The 17,622-nt window shown below is 32.3% G+C and overlaps 1 protein-coding gene across 12 annotated transcripts in view; it reads left to right on the top strand.

The window, feature by feature from the left end:
* LOC129793323 (PR domain zinc finger protein 1) overlaps window positions 1-17,622 on the top strand; it is a 31,698-nt gene that overhangs the window by 8,310 nt on the left and 5,766 nt on the right. For 2 of the 12 annotated variants that reach the window (XM_055833190.1, XM_055833183.1), the window contains exons 1-5: window positions 4,701-5,798; window positions 7,412-7,864; window positions 16,014-16,370; window positions 16,465-16,581; window positions 17,539-17,577. In XM_055833190.1, coding sequence (XP_055689165.1) covers window positions 7,844-7,864; window positions 16,014-16,370; window positions 16,465-16,581; window positions 17,539-17,577 — 534 coding nt within the window. In that variant the 5' untranslated portion in view covers window positions 4,701-5,798; window positions 7,412-7,843. Of the gene's footprint in view, window positions 1-4,700; window positions 5,799-7,411; window positions 7,865-10,390; window positions 15,858-16,013; window positions 16,371-16,464; window positions 16,582-17,538; window positions 17,578-17,622 lie in introns of those variants that run through there. The other 10 variants (XM_055833185.1, XM_055833182.1, XM_055833192.1 and 7 more) reach the window with 8 other exon arrangements.

Here is a 17,622-nt window from a genome sequence, read left to right as displayed (position 1 = left end):
ACCAAAATTTCAGATTTTTAGCTATTACAGGGGCTGAGATATAGTGAAAACAAAATTTAGGGGTGTTCCAAAATGGCGGACGGAAGGGTGGGGGGGTGGATTTGACCTCATAATCGGATGTCTTCCACCCGATATATGAACTTTGCCGTTGACCGCAAGTCTCTATCTATCACCGTTCTCTAACTATTTAGCGTTATACCACGGACGGACGGACGGACGGACGGACGGACGGACGGAAAAATTTTTTGGAGCATACGTTTTTTGGAATGTGGGGACCCTAATTCGTGCTCATACCAAGTTTGAGCCCGATCAGACAACATTGCATTTTAGGTGGTACACAGAAGCTGTGCTATTCTTTTCTTCGAAAGAATCACAGCTAAAAGAGAAAAGAATGTTGGGGATAATCGCCTGGTATCAGTAGACTATGTACCAAATTTCATCGCGATCGGACCAACGGTGTAGAAATGCAAAACTGCACAGACGCGAAATCCTTTCTTTATTATATAGAAAAAGATTTGTTCTATATGATTCCCCTATACTTAAATATACCTTTTACAATTTTGTTTTGAGATCTTTTTACCTTGTTCAACAATTTATTACTTGCATATCCCCATATTGGGGCACCGTAATTTAGAATTTAAATTAAAAAAAAACGTACTTTCATTCATAGAAAATTCATTAATCAAATTAATTGTAATAAATCAAATACACAGACTGAGAGATATTATATTATTAGGAAGCGAAAATACTTTTTCCTCAGTGTTTCTGCACGTCCCTTCCAGTTCTTGCGAAGCAAAGTGAAAAAAAAAATTGCAATGTAAATTCTTTGAATTAGTCTTTACTGTAAAATGCCTAAAATGCACACCGTCAAATCACTTTTCCTGACAAGAAAGACTTTTGTGGTTGAGATGACCATATGCCTGCTCTTAAGTAGGTAAGATTTGAAGGAGGGTCATGGGGAAAAAAAGAAAGAGAAAAGAGTGACAGAGTGGACAAAAAGACTCTTCCTGTAGAAAGGATATGAGAGAATGAGGGAAGGGATGGCCATAGAAAAAAACTTCCCCATATTTAATCCCCCATCCAGCAATTGTTGTCCATTTTCTGGAATCCTTTCGTTTTGCATTCTTTCGGCAAAACTCACATTGATCTTCTCATGACGGACCTTCAATTCATAGGCTTTGCAAATGTCTCTTTTTTCTGGTAAAGGATGGCGTTTTTTTTGTTGTTTTGCTCGTTTTGCTCACTTTCCAGGGAAAGGGAAAAATGCATATTATGAAATTCATATTTTGTCTTTCAAATCGGAATAATTTTTTTTTCTACGGGAAGAGGTCCTTTTGTTATGAGGCATGTGCAGAGCGCTGCCTGAATTTCCTGGTATTTCTTCGTCACTCTCCATCAGATGCAACGGTTCCACCATTTTAAGTTTCTTTTCATAAAAGTTACATTCTTCGTGTCTCATAGGACTTCGCTTCCGTATAAACCCCTACATAAGGTTCGTATAGGAAGATTCCTCAAATTGTATATGTGTATATTATAACATGGGGATTTAATTTGATTACTCTGATCTTGAGGAATGATGAAAGAAAAAATTGAGTCAGTGTAGAGAAAAGAAAAAGAAATAATAAAATACAAATGTCTACATATAAGATGAGCACAGATTTAAAGTAGAAAAATGTACGACGAAGCTTTCGAGGTTAATGACCGACCTACTCAAGCGACTGCTACCTCGATGGTTCGACATTGGCTCCCAAGAGGGCACTGAATCCATTCGGAAAGAGAATGAATTCACACGCACGAATCGCGCTACGTGGATGATGGTGTGCACTTGCCTCGATGTTTCAGAGAGAGAAAATCTACCATGAATGCGGTCATCATCAAACATGAGACGCCCGTGTTGCACAGCTTTATAGGGCAGACCCTCTCTCTCGCTCTCTGTCATCTCCGATACAATTTTTCTTTCACATCTCGAAACATCTAAAATCGTTTTTTTCTTCAATTATACATTTTACGTTACCTTTTACACTACATATTTACCTGTATGCTATATATATATATATACATACATAAACCTAATGTATTTCTGGAAAACCATTCTGGTCCTTCTGCAATACTAAATTCACCAGGCGACCCCACTAGGCTATGTATATTGTAATCTATTGCGAAATTTTAGCGAATTATTTTGTACAATTTGTTAATCCTCACAACATTTTTTGATGAATATTAATCAGGTCATTTGTCAGGGAGAAAGTATGCTGCATTTTTTGCTTATGTTTTTTCTAATTATGGTTTAACAGGTCAAACTACTACCATCTTCTTCGTAATAAATAAATCTGAGAAGTCTGTTTGTTTGTGTGTGGCCTATGAACACCTCCGAAACGGCTGGGCCGATCGTGATGAAATTCGGTATAGAGACAGAGGGGTCAATACGAGTTGCAAACGCTATATGGGATTCTCCCCCTCCCCCACTAATATACGCTCCCGTATTATTTAGACCTGATGAAGGAAATAAAATTCACAAAATTGTTGTATAATGAAATGAAAGTAAATTAGAACAAAACACAAAGTCCCCATAAAAGAGCTTACAGTAAAGTTCATTTCCTTTGTATTGAAACCTTCGATTTCCTCGAAAAAAATATTCTCACTGGTGCCTGGGATGGAAAAATAGGTGGTAGGGCGCCTTTTGCATTTCCTTAATATTTTCTTTTTCCCAAAGGCTGGCATGTCCGTATGCCAGGGAAAATATTGATGCAGGAAAGTTCCCTGGAATTGAGGGGAGGACTGTTAGTTTGAAATTAATTTCCATGGTGCGCCTTCATTGATCACTTTTCGGCGCAAGCGAGAGTGTAACTTTCCTCCGTGGAAAATGGGAGTATTTTCTTTCCAAGGATACACCAATCATTTTTTACAAAGCTTTGAAAGAGTTAATTATTCATGGATAGATAAAATGCTTTCACAGATTTATCGTTAAATATAATTAAACAAATTTATTGTAAGGTCTTGCATCCTTCTAATTTGTACAGACTTTAATAAGGTTCTTTATAAGAAAATTATTGTTTTACGATATATTTTTTTATATAACTTATAAAGCATCCCAAGACATTATTGTAAAATGCTGGAAAATAACTAAGAAAAATTAAGCTCACTTTGGTGTGGCACAATATTACATGGTAATGTATGTCAAAGTTCCATGAACGGAGCGCTTTTTCGTTTTTCATTGGGAATATCGTGGCTAAACGGGATGAGTCGGGAAAGAGGAGAAAACATTAAGGGTGTGCTCTCGGTTTTCACTTGTCTGTGGTCATGGTGACGTCGACGTCGCCAGCGAGCGTCAGGTTCATGACCTCTCCAATAGCTACATCCAGTGTATAGGTTGCGAAGCTTTTCCAACACACAAAACCCTCGTCGTTTGGCTGCAGATAGAGTTAGAAAATCGGGAGCATTATGTGATAACATTAATGCTTCGTCAGCTCACAGTTGGGAATTTTTCCGAAAAGAAAAAAAAAACTCCCTCTGCCATTTTAAAATTAGGCTTATTTTTTTGCTAAATAACTTTTCCTATGCAGGGTGGCGCACTGTGTGTGGAAATATTGATGTTTTAATAGGGTTCATTGGCCCTTACAATACTTTCGCTTTTAATCAATAACAATTTGCTTATCTGGCTGGATTATAAAATAAAGGCAAAAGGATGTGGTTGAAAAATTAAATTCGTCCTAATTAACTACTTAAGATTTTATAAAAATAATTTTTCATTTATATTAATAATTTTGTAATTTCGAAGGAAAAGTTGCTAACTCCCATATTTTTTTGGCTTTTAGGATATTATATTTTATTTAAATCAGGAAAAATAAAGAGTAGTTAGTTAGGAAAATAGGAATGCAATTTATAGAGAAACAAGAATTTATTTTGGCAGAAAATATCAAAAATTTTCCTTAGTTTTGCTATACTTCAGAATAAGTTTATCTTTTATATTGCTTTGTTTAAAAAGATCAAAATTTTATAATATTTACACCTTTAAAATATAATTTACGTCATTAAAGTAATTAAATTCTATGTTGATATTTCAAATTTGAAGAAAATAAAATTATTTGAAATTTTCTTGAAGTTACAAAACATTTCAAAACAAAAAATAATCTCTTACCTTCTTTCACCAATTTATTCTACATTGCTATTTCTTGGGTTAAAAGCTCCCAAAACACATTAGGTAATATTATTAAGTAAATATTCAAAAAACTCCGCGATATTTATTCGTATTTACAATTTTTACAATCATTTGAACAATTTTTCAATAAGATTTAGTTTACATGACTTCTTTTCAATGTCTTAACAAAATCATTTTTAAACGAAAAAAGATTTTATCCTCCCTAACGTTTCAAAGTTCATATTGCATTATTGATTTATAAAATAAACTTTGCAATTTAATCTTTCAAATGTTCAAACAATGTCGTCTTATTATCTCATCCCACATTTACTAAATGGATTGCTTTTGTACAATTTATTTGTTTTAAATTGAATTTCTTTTGAGAAATGTGAGAAATATTTAAAAAAAATTAAAATATATTAATCGTCGTGTGTAAAATTCTGGAAGCTTTTCGTGCTTTTTCATGAGTTCTCCTATATACAATAACCCAATGTTTGCTGTGTGTAGTTTTAGTTTTTTCTTACTCAAAAAAGTTTTCCGGGTAAAATCCTCCCGGTTTTTTTTAAAGTTTTTGAAGAGAAATTCTGGAACTTTCTAGTGCAATTTGTTATGATGGCTATCAAAAGCTTTTCATTTGAAGGGATTAATCGGATTAATCGCTATAAAATTTGTAATAAATTGATGAAATTTTCGTTTACGGCGCTCCAAAAAAGGGGTTTGCATGCTGGGAGGAGGGTGGCCACCCATTTCGCGGAGCGAGTTTAGAGTGCATCGGTGTGTTGGTTTGAAAATAGAAGCTTTCGCGCTGGTAGAAGGCATGCGCCATAGAATGCAAGTCGGTTGTTTTTCCTCTTTGAAAATCTCACACTTTTCGTCCCCAAACGTGAAAATTTTATCATGGGGCTATCATAGTATGTGTGCATGATGTGCATTGTGTAGGACAAAGAGAGAATAAGAGAGTGAAAATGAGAGAGGAACCTTGCTCAGCACAAAGCAAGCGGGTGTTGTGTTAGGTCAGAATCAGTCTCGCGAGCGTCGTTAGAATATGTCTCATGTGCAACTTTGAAAGCTGCACTCGGTATATTCTCCTATATAGTATGTGTGTTCTCTCGCCGCAGAAAATGTTCTATCGTTTAGTTCTCCGTCAGCTCTGAGGAAGACAGTCCAGATTTGACAAAAGCTCACACACCAAATTCATTCAGCCTCAGCTTTTGCAAAAAATAAAACAAGAAAAAAAAATAAGAAAGAAAAAAAGAAAAGAAAAATTCACCAAAGGGAAGCGAACGCTTTTTTTTTCAAAATTGAGATAGTGATAGAGTTTTAAGGAAATAAGCGGGTGAAATAAAATTCTTCAGAAATGATATGTAATTGTCTATATATGGAGAGGAAAAATAAATAAAAAAAGCAATTCACACGGGAAAATTTATCAAAAGAATAAAGTGCAAAGTGTGAAGTGAAGCGCGATAGTATAGTGAGAAAACCCAGAAGTGACCTTGCTGATAAAGAGTCAGCATAAAAATCTAAGACTCATAAAAATATTTAATATATATATATATATATATATATATCGGCACTGCACAAGTGAAACCATATACTCTATTGTGACTTGACTTGTTAATAGACTTTCAGCGATGAAATATATGACGGTTTATCTCGAAAAGTGAATATAAATGCACAATATTCTAGACTTTTTTTTCTCTCTTTTGAAGATTATATCTGCCCCTCATACTGATAATTTTCCTTTGATTTTTCTTTCACACTTCTTGCATTTACTGAAGAGAGTGTTTTTTATTGAACTTGGCATTTAAGCACCTTTAGGAAACCCCCCAAGGTTCTCCAACACTTGAAGCTTTAACGGGGGTTCTTATTTTTAGATCAAAATGTCTGTTTCATACTTTAAATATTTACTTTTTTTTTAGGAAAAATGTTATAAGTTGCGCTTTATAAATAAAACTTAAATCATCATAAAATTAATCCGCTTTTCAAAAAATAAGTTTATATTCTGGCTATCAGAATTAAAAATTCATATTAAAAAATTTTATGATTTTCTTGCTGATTTTTTTAAAGATATAGTTTCAAAATATTTCAGTTGAAAACTCTTGTATTCACAATAGGTGTGGCTCTGATAACTGGCAATGCAAAATAATTAAAAAGCAAAACCAAACATGAAGTTTTCTATCTCAAAATTTTTTTGATTATTTTGTAGTAGGTATTTAAGATATAAGTTACGATCAAAATAAATTATATTTAGTAGGTACCTAATACTTTTTTAAATTAATTCTGAGAGCAATATATTCAATTATATTTTAAGATGAAACTAAATGTTTATTAACTTAGTTGATTTATCTATAAAACTTTTAGTAAAAGAAATAGAATTATTAAATTTATATTCAATATTTTTTTTTGTTTTTTTTTTTTCAACACAGAACTTCAAAAAAAACTGAATTCAATTTTGTTTGATTATCTATTTAAAAACACCACGAAAAAAATCTTTAGTGCATAATCTTAAACATTCTATATTACAAGGAATGCATTAGAGTGTTTTAATACTTTAAAGAAACCAAGTTTTATGGGGAATAATCAAAGAGACTAGAAATTAGGAACAAAGTGGTATAGAATATTTACTACAATAAATAAAAACCTTTAATAAAAATTTCAAATTCATTTTTAAATTATTTATTTGAGAGGAAAGAGTTCTAATTAATCTAAAATATAAATAATGTTGAAAATACAGGTCATTATCCATAAATATTGATAAAATCTTTCTTTGTATAAATATTTGAGAAATTACTTAATAAAATTCAAATTGATTTTTTTCTTAAAGTTTTAGCTATGATTCTTCCTTCAAAGAAGCTTTAAAAAAAAGTTTTTTTTTTAAATTTAGATAATAAAAGTTATTTTGTGTAAATTTAACTAATTTTTTGAGTAAAACAATATTAAAAAATATATATATGGAAAGTTTTTCTATTTTATTATATTTTTTTTATTAAAATCTAAAAAATGATTTTAATAAAAAAATATAATAAAATAGAAAAACTTTCCAAGTACCTACATATATAATAATGTGATGGGATATTGCAAAGTACTCTTGGAGTTATTTTCGCGTAAATGTCCCTCATTCAGATCTGCCTGCCACTAAACGTCTTCAATATGTTGCTAATAGTTTTCCAATACATGCATATTTAATGCATCAAATTTTTCAAGCATTTATATTCTCTTTTTCCTTACACAAATGATTTGCAAGAAAATGTGTTTATCTTTCTACATATATAGTGCAATTCCAACGAGATGCAGAGAAAAACTTTTGTCGGAGCAGCCATTTAGTGGTGATGAGTAAATTTTTGTTGTGATTGAGGGTGTTGAAACAAAAGCTCACACAGCATCATATGCAATTTGTATTCAAATGAAAAGTGAAAAGCCAAAATGGCCGCGCGGAAAATACGAGTGAAAACCGGTAATAGATTATTATTGCGTTCCACGGCAATTTTCAACTGGATTTTCTTGTGAGAAAATTTCGCGAAAATTTTTTGCGGAAAAAAATGTGCAAAAAACCCAAAAATTGTGAAATTTTAGGATATTTTAATGCAATAAGTTGAGAGAAGGATTGCGAAAAGAAAAACCACCAAATTCCGCCAAGAGTGAAGAGAAAAATTTTATTTTTTCAACCGCCTTTTTCATCAATCGAATCCCGGGTGGAAAATCAAGATGGAGGGGGAGTTTGAATACGTAAGTTTGCCGTTGCTTACTGAACTTTGTTTATTCTACGGGCCATTCTTTTCTTTCTTGCTATGGAGTTTACTTTATATGTATCCCAGCTAACACATAATAACTTTGACTTTACTTACTATTTATTAACGTTATAATAACGTTAGATTATCGTAAAAAATGGTCAGAATTTCGTCATTAGCTTACTAAATTCTAACGTCAGAATAACGTTATTATTTGGTAAGTAAAGTCAGTAAAAATTGAGGCATTTTTAGTCATTTTTCAGAAATCAAAGTTTTAGTCATTAAAACATTACAATTCTATTTGTAGATGATCAAAAAGCTATTAAAAGACGTTTTTGCTTCATTTACTTCAATTTTTTCGCATAAATTCAATTTTTTGTGTAAACGTTGGAATATCGTCAGAAATAAGTCATTAAAGGTCAGTGAGATGAAAAATCAATCATTTTTTCTATCATCAAAAACTAATTAAAATGGCATATAAATGCATTAAAATGATTGTTTGAAAGAGAGCAAGTAGTTTTAGAAGCTTTTTTGAGCATAAGAATCTCATTTATTATATAAAAATATACTTTCAATTTCTTCCTTGAGAACGTCAGTATACCGTAAGAAAGCACAAAATTTCTGACCCTCCATCAACTTTGGCGAAAATTCCTGCCGAAATCTCAACGTCAGAATACCGTAAGTATACTTACCCTCCACCAACCTTTGGTGTTGAGGGAGAGACAGAAAGAGAAAGACTGCGTGGGATATTTCTTTTTTGTATTTCTGCACTCTTCTTTTGACCTTTGACAGGCGTTTGTTTTGGTTTAGGTTTTTCACGATTTTCTCGAATAAATCAATAAAAATGAGCAAAATGATCAATGAAATCGTTAAGGGAGATCATAATGAGGGTGCACCAGGTCTTGTTCATTAAGAAATTCGTCATTTATTGCCGCAATTTGAGTATTTCGCGCATGTCATATAACAATAGGGAAGAATGCTTATGCGAGTGACCAAGATTGTACGTAGGTGCCTTGGAAGACCATTTCAGAAATTCCCTAAGAGGAAACAAGCGTTCAAAAAGGGACATCCAAACGTAAGGAAATCCGCATAGAATTTCTTAAGATTCAAACGTAAACCTATCTCGTGCACAAAATTAAGAATATAATTAATCTGTTTTCTTTTCAATAAAAAAGATCACAAAAATATTTTTTTTCTATTAGACCCATAAGATCATTTGATAGAAATGATTTTTATCAAATTCTTGCAATATTTTCCTACAATTTATTTCAAGTTTTTTTTTCTAGAATAAGAGAAAAAATACATTAACGTACATATAATTTATTGCATAAACTTTAATTGCCAAATCTCACATTTTTCTTTTCAAAATAAATATTTAAGGTCCTTAAAAACCCTAAATTATTCCCAGGTAGGCAATTTAATTGCCCTTGTTTTGCAGTTTACAAGGGTTGCTCTCCTTATCTCTTAAATGTTTATTGCAGGCTTGCAGGTCATAATCCGTATAAGACAAAATGTATTAGGCTGTTTTCATTTTGGGTACACACTTTTAAAGAAATATTTCTGAGAAAATGGGTTCAGGTAAAAACTTGGTTTCCTTGAAGATTAAGTAATATTTAATTTGATCGCATTTAATATGTTTTCGTTTTACATAAAATAATTTACTGATGCACACTTTGCTTTTTGATATACAAATATATGATATCTATTTAAAAATATACCTAATAAAATTTATTTAAAAAAAGCTCTTTTTCCTCTACATAATATATCATTTATCTGTTCATTTTAACGTTTCGGCCAAATACAATATATGTGACAAAAATTTTTAAGCTACGAGATATGGCGTAGATTTAAGTGTCCGGGAGTATCAATAATTTTTATAGCGAAATTCAGGATATTTAATTGCTTTTGAATCAAGCCGGGTCAGCATTTTAAGCAATAGGAAGGATGTCTAAGACATTTTAAATGAGTAGTAAAGACAAAATCTTTTTTCTATCATCAGAAATATTTCAAAAATTTTTATAAAAAATAATTAATTTTTAATGAAAGGTCCATTTTAGGTTCTTTTTGACTTATTTGCGACGGTAAAGTATTTCGGCATATAAATTTGAGATATAGGAAATTTCGAAAAAAAATTATAAATATTCCTTGTAAAATATACCATATTAATAAATATGGTATATTGGTAGGGAAATAGAGAAGACACCATTATCCTATGCTACCATGTATGCTAGAGAGAGAAATATGTTTGGGAATTTTTTTTTGAGATGCCATGTCAAAAATTTCCCTTTTTGGTCTCAAATTTTAAAGGTCAGTACAACGTAAGAAAAAGGTCAGAAATTTCTTCCAACAACGTTATTCTGACGGTGTACTGACTTTCAACGTGGGTCTTTTTTATTCCCCATTATCACGTAAAATGACTTATTTTTAACGAATAATCAACGTTATTCTAACGATCATTTTCGGCACATTAGACCTTATAATGACCTTTGGTGCCGGCTGGGATGCTACATGTATGTATATACCTCTGGGTAACCTCACCCCTTGAACTGCAAATAAATTGTCTTGCGCAAAGTGCATTTTTCAAGGTTACGACATAATGGTCTCCCTCCCACGAAACTTTTAGTATTTCCTCAAAACAAAAAAAATTCAATAAAAATCACCGCATTTTGCAAATCTTAAAATCACTTGTGATTTAATACTGAGGATTTTACAGATCAAATTGCTATCGTAGAATCACTACAATCTTTCTAAATGAACAAGAAAACAAAATTTCCCAAAAATATTGTAGGTATATTACGTATATAACTCTAGTATAAATGCAAACTTGAGTTCCTCCATTTTGCAACTTAACAAATATTATTATATTATTAAATTCTCGCACCCATACAGATTAATGGTGCGAGATGATGTGGGTGGGATGTTAAAATACAAAATGAAATTAAAATTGAACATGTATGCTGTGAAAATACGCAGTTAGTTCGCGTCCTTGATCTTCACATTGCTATGTGTATAATAATTTAGTAAATATGAAAAGCGAATCTGTGTTTTATATTCACATGCTAATTGCGTCTAAGTCTGTACCTATACCTTCTAAATATGCTTAGACTTACATATATGGCAAGAGAAGAGTTTTCAACTTCTAAACACGTGAGAGAAAAAAAGAATCATTCTCGATTTCCTCATCGAGATTCATCTCGGAAAAACTCACAGCAGAATGTATTAAAGAGAGAAAGAGAAAAGCTTTCGGTCTTTTCTGATTTCATATCTTTCCATTCCTTTTCCCCCGCACTCCTACTATCAATAAATTAGTTTTCAATTAATTACACACAGTGTTGCAAGGAAGATATACTCATACATTCATTTCATTTAACTAAACTGGAAGTAAACGATACACTATATTACAGTTCAGTATAAACCAATTGGAACAATTTAATGAATTCCCAAAAAAACTTGAAATTTCTCTTAATTCTTAAAGCATTTCCAGCGGCCATTTTTCAAAGTTGTATTGTATATAGAAGATTTACCAAGACCTTCAATTTAAGTCTAATTTGATTGAAACCGGTAAAGTGGATTTTATGTTATGACGAAGAAAACTTTGTCTTGCTTAGGCTGATTATTAAGGAGTTAACGGAATTTTAAAATAGAAGAAGGCAGACATTTTGGATGAGGAAATTTTAAAATCCCTAATTTTAAATCCACAAAACTACAGGTAGAAAGTCTCTAACTCTTGCTGTTTCTATTCTTTAAATGAAAATGTTTTAGATAGGTACAATAAGTGCTCCAAATCATTTTTTTTCATCAAAATTTTTACATAGAGTTTTGTTCAAAAAGGGCTTACACAAAATTTGATTCTAATCTGAAGGGGTCTGATAAAGGAAACTAAGATATGAGAGAAAAATGAAAAGTTTATCAAGCAAAATTGAACTGAAAACCAAAATAGGTAAACATAAAGTAGGCATAAAGTATGTGAGTTGATCTCCCCTTTTGCAAACTGTGTAAATAAAGTGACTCAATTGAAATTGTTGCATTGCACTTGATCTTGATTTGCTGCAATATCACTTCGCAAGACGACGAGCAACGTATCAGCGGACAGGGCATCAAGTGCATGGCGTTCGGTGTCATCGTCACACATATCAAGTCAAAATTGTAAATGTATTTTTAATATTTTTCAATTTTTTTGCAAATGCAAATGGTCGTCTTTGGGCGTTGCATCAACACGTGATTTGCTAATCACTCTCACACTTAGCATTAGGGAGTAATCTTGACTTAATCTAACGTGTGACAGTTATGTAAAAGTTAGAGAAGATAATATGAATTTGACCTTATACAGTCTTACAATACATTTTTTATTGAGCTCAATACTTTTTTTGTATGTATTATGTATATTTGTATCTCATCTCATACCTCTTCAAACAGTATAAAACGTGACTAATTTTAAGAATAAGAATTTAGCACAGTGCAAATAAAGAATTTGGTTTTTTTATCTTATACCTATAGATTTTGCATTTTCCTAATTTTCCTGAGAGATCGTTTTTAACAGTTAATTTTTTTAAGCAAGAACTTTCAATCAGATTCATCGTCTGCGTGAGGGGTCACATTGAGGAATAAAATACACTCGCTTTCAGCATTTTACGTTCACACTTTTGCGTCTGTCATACATTTGTGTAAATAAAGTGCATTCAGAGATAATGCGCATAGAGTTGGTTCTGTCTGTATGTAAAAACACATATGAGCGCGATTGTGCTATTAGCCAAAATATCACGGAAGTAGCATTTGAAATTAATCACAGGTTTCACATAGAATAAATACTTGTGTGAGAGAACTATTGCAAAACATTAATCTTTACGCAATGGCAATTTAAAATGCATCAAAGATCAAGCACAAATTGTCAAATTAATTTCCTACCAAAACAGTAAGTATTTATATCTGTCAGCTTTATTTTTAACGTTTTTACCGTTATTTGAAGGTGTAAATAGTAAGAAAAAAATCTGAGCGTAACACAGACCGCTTCTGACCCCAGGAAAAAGATGTCTAAAAATGTTAACTCATCGGCTTGCAATTCCTTTACGTTTTCAAACGAATTCCCCTAATATCACTTTGAACTTTTATTCATACATTGAAAGTTTGTAAAAATAAAAATACTATTATTGTTCTGGCGGTCCTACATGAGAATGGAGGGTTGAAAAAAAATCTATATTGAACTAAATTATGACCTCAATGTTTTTAATGTTATTTTGACTAATTACAATAAGCTTTGATAAATAGTTCCACTAAAAATTTATGTCTATATTGATCACTTTATTAATATTTTGTTTAATTTATAAAACCGCAAAAAAACGAAATATTCAAAGTAATAATTAAAACATTAAAATATCAACATTTTAATCTACAAAGATTATCATTCATTTCCGATATTTGTTTTTATTTTCTATTATAGTATTTTAAAATTGGATGATTATTTGTTAAAATAAATACCCCCTGTATGAAGGTGTAAAGGTTTACTTATAAATTGTAAATGGGATAATAAATAAAGGAAGATTTGAAATGTGCTAATTAAAATATATGTAATTCAATCATAATTTACAAATTTATTAATCATAACTCCTATCCATCCGTGTATCATCAAATTAAATATGCAAACAAAATGTGTCGAAGGAAAAAAACAGATTAGAAAATTGTGGCAGTTTTCACGAAAAGGCGCTGAATTTTGCATAATAATCGTACGATGATCTGCAGGAAAAAAATAAATGTGCGGAAAACCTTGAACACTTGGCATCTAAAAATAAATAATGTGCCACAAGAGAGTATTTTCTTGTATTTAATGCACTCTTGACTTGCACTTGCTTTGAGAAAATTTTCTTACCACATAAGAAATGAGAGTTTGGGAGTCAAGGACATACATCTAATTGTATTTCCTCGTACGGGCTATAAATAAAAATTCTCACGCAAATTTCTTTTGTTGCCCACCTAAAGTGCATCGAATTCGAGGATAAAATTAGAAAATATATACGCTCCTTTTTTAAACTAATTTTTTGGGAATTGATTTTTTCTGATTTATCTATGAAATACAATTTTCTATAAAGGTCACTTATACAAAAAGCGAGTTGTTCTTAGTATGGATCTCGTGGGAAGTTTACCTGATTATTCATTAGAAATAAATTTAAAACAAAAATAGTTTTCTGTGCATAATTGGGAAGTGTGAAAATACATCGGAAATCTCGCAAAGTAATAAATTAAAACTGTACGTACTATTGGGAAATTTTCATGCGACTTTAACCTTGCACCTAATTATAAAGATGCACCACACAAATCACCAACTCGTGAATACATTAAGGCTTTCGGATGTGTTAAACACATGTATCGATATGTAGTGTAGACTTGTTATGCACACTCCTGTCTAAAAAAGTTGGGTCATTTTTAAAGCTTTTTTGTGTATTTTTTTTTGTTTCAATTTTAACACTTGAAGAAACGAAAATTATTTAGTTAGTTAAATTTAATTAAAATGTTGTTTTTAGATTGCGAAAAAATATGAGACAAAAACGTTCTTGAAGAATTAACTGAAAACGAAAATTTTTTAAAACAAAAATATTATTTTTTATTTTGAAAAATTATTCTAAACATACCTATTGATAAAATAATTTTTAACTTGTTATATTTTATAAAAAATAGATAAGATATAAGACGAAAAAGTGAAATTGGAAAAGCGTAAAAGTTTCCTGTGAATTCGAGTAAAATGGACGCTTCCGTGGGAAAGCGTTGTGCAAAAAGGCTTGGCGAGGGTGTGGTGGTACTGTGAGAGGGTAAGGTATGAGCGTGCTTTTGCAATTTTCCGGAGCGCGCCTGTATATGGAAAGTTCTTCCTGGTTTTTGGTCAAAAGGAAAATGAATTTGGGCGATTTTCACTCTTGCGGGGCGCGATTGTTGCCGAGACGGTGCCCAAGAGATGCACTCGGAATGCAACTGCGCATACAAGCAGTGCCGCCCGGCCAATGCAGCGTCTGTCTGTGTGCCGGAGTTGTATGTCTGTTTGGCTGCTGCATAACTGGGTCAGTAGAGAAATACTCACCGTTTACATTCGATCAATATGTGCTTTCTCGCATGCACCTATATACACAACAGTAGTTAACGTACATCATGGTGTCGATTTTCGAAGATTGGTCCTATAGGCTAGGAATATTATGTTTTGTATTTCTCTTTTTCCACATACTATATGCATTTTTTTCATGCGATATCGAAATTTTCCTGCACCTTGCAAACGCGAGAGCATAAATGTCGACATCCCATCTTGTTTAATTGTATGTGCGGTGTGCAAAATACAAAAGCTCAAACGATCCTTTTGCGATTTTCCCGCGAAGTTGCAACGAAAGCTCACGCGCGGAAGCTTCTTTATATGTATGCGTGAGAACTTTTGGGATTTGGGTGCTGTACTATGTAGCTTATATGAATGTGTCGTATGCAGGAAAAGTGCATACCTTGCACTCTCACTTCCTGGCACAACTACACTGCCCCTTCAATATGCTAAAAAAAAATTGTGTGTAAGTTAACAAGGAAGTTCAAAAGTGAAGGAAAAGCTCTCCGGTTCTTTCGAGTAGGCCACCATATAGTCACACCGTTTTACTTTGTGCAGTTAATTGGCAAATAAAAGAAAACTTCACCAACGACACGGAGGAAAGTGCACGGACATACTTTATTGATAGAGAAGAGGTGCAGTAGTAGCATGGCCTCAGTCAATGCCTCTGCCATTGTCAATTGTGCAACTACAGGCAGTGGATGTGTGTGAAAATCTCTTTTGCTGAGGCTTGCAATTGCGTCACAATTTATATATAATCGCAACATACATATGTATGTACTTACGTACAATATTCTACTTTGAATCTCCTTTGAACGATGTGCTGGCACTCTTGAGGAAGTGTGGCCTTCGCAGCATTCGATGACGCTCTCTCTCTGGCAATTTTGCAATTTAAACCATGAACTTGTATTACTTTTCTGAGGTAAAAGAACTCTCATTGAGGCAAATATTTTACCCAAAGAGAATTTTCTGTGAACTTTGAGAAGTTTTTAATTCATTTGAATTAATCCTTGAACATAAATTGAACGATTTTATCAATGAATCTTTTGAAGAATCATAATTTCTTTATTTTTCACAGGAAGAACTTCATCCAGGCTTTGTATCGTCGATACCGCCGCCGCACGTGATGATGAATGGTTCTGTGATAGTTTCAACAAAAGGTTGTTCAAGTGCATCTACCATTCCGTCGTTGCAAGAAAACATGGAGGTTTCGAGTCCTTCGCCAAGTCCAACGCCGGGTAACAGTCATCATCATCAGCAGCAACAGCAGGAGTACGACGTCACGCGCATGCGAGAGGAGGACTTTGAGCGCCTAGCTGTTTACATTGTACCCGATGTACCCTGCGAGCGAGGTGTCGCAAATAGGGCCGAAAAGACCCTACCCCGTAGTTTAACGCTTAAACCATCCTTAGTCCTTTCAACACCAAATGTGCCGGTAAGAACACCACAATTTTCCCCATTTTCCATATGTAACCTATCAATAAATTAACAAAAAGGTAGATAACTAATATATCAACATGCATTTGTAGACTGAAGGTGTTTGGAGTACGGGCGTTATACCGAGGGGAACAAGATTTGGCCCCTTCGAAGGCATACCTACCCCGAATTTTCCAAGCGACAAAAGTTCATGGCGGTACTTCTGGAGAGTAAGTTCAATATGGAATGTTAGCAAAATTGAAAGGAATTTTAAACATAAGCACTGTACAGATTAAACTTTCAAGATAAAACCTTGCATGAAGTATTTACATAATTTTTTATATTTTTTTATAAATTATATAAAGAAGTCTTGTTGTTTGAGGAAGGATTTAGCCTAAGTCGAACGCACCATAATCGAAAATAATAATTTAACTATAGATTTACGAAACAATTTTTGATCAGTTTTAAATAACAGTTTTAATGTTTATTGTTTACAAATTATGTCGGACCTTAAACGCTTAAAGACCATGATTACTAAGAAACTTCATAAGATTCACAAAAAATACATTTCTATGCAATAAAACGATTCATTCTTACATATACAATTCCAAAGAGTCTGATTGAAGCATTTTTTTACCCTGACTGTAATATAAAAAAAATCATTTTGTATGGAAATTATGAATTATATTTTTTCTTTTTTTAAACCTTTTTCCGAAAAGTCATATAACACTGATATATTATATCAGTAATTATCGTTCGTTAGATTATCCTGGCAAACATTTTGTTAATTTCAGTTAAATTAATTTTTATATTTGTACATAAATTCTGTTTAAAATAACTTTACACATCAACTGCACCAATAGAAAAGAAAACTGCGAGAAAACAAAAAAAAATTAGCTATAATTTAAATGGAGAAATGTAGGATATTATACTAACATTAAGCCTATAATTTCTTTCCAAACTGATGGAACTTCTGTGCCAGTTAATATTGTAGTATAATTTACATTCTATCAAAAATTCCTAATTAGTTTTCTTGACACAAACACTGCTTAAAATTATATACTTAATATAGTGCTTCAAAAATTAATTACACACACCCTCTGATCTTTAAGCAATCCTGGGATCTAACAATCTATCATACTTTTAACATGACGCAAAAATTCTCTTCTATTTTCATGTTACTTCAGGTGCAGGGTACAAGACATGTTACATATGGGAATATAAAGGTACTTTGAATGGCGCACAAAGATGTTTTCTATAAATGCAACATA

Source organism: Lutzomyia longipalpis, chromosome 3 (assembly GCF_024334085.1).
Source record: "Lutzomyia longipalpis isolate SR_M1_2022 chromosome 3, ASM2433408v1".
In the NCBI taxonomy this organism is placed as follows: Eukaryota; Metazoa; Arthropoda; class Insecta; order Diptera; family Psychodidae; genus Lutzomyia; species Lutzomyia longipalpis.
The sequence above is the reverse complement of the archived record's forward strand: the minus strand, read 5'-3'. Positions and strand labels throughout refer to the sequence as shown.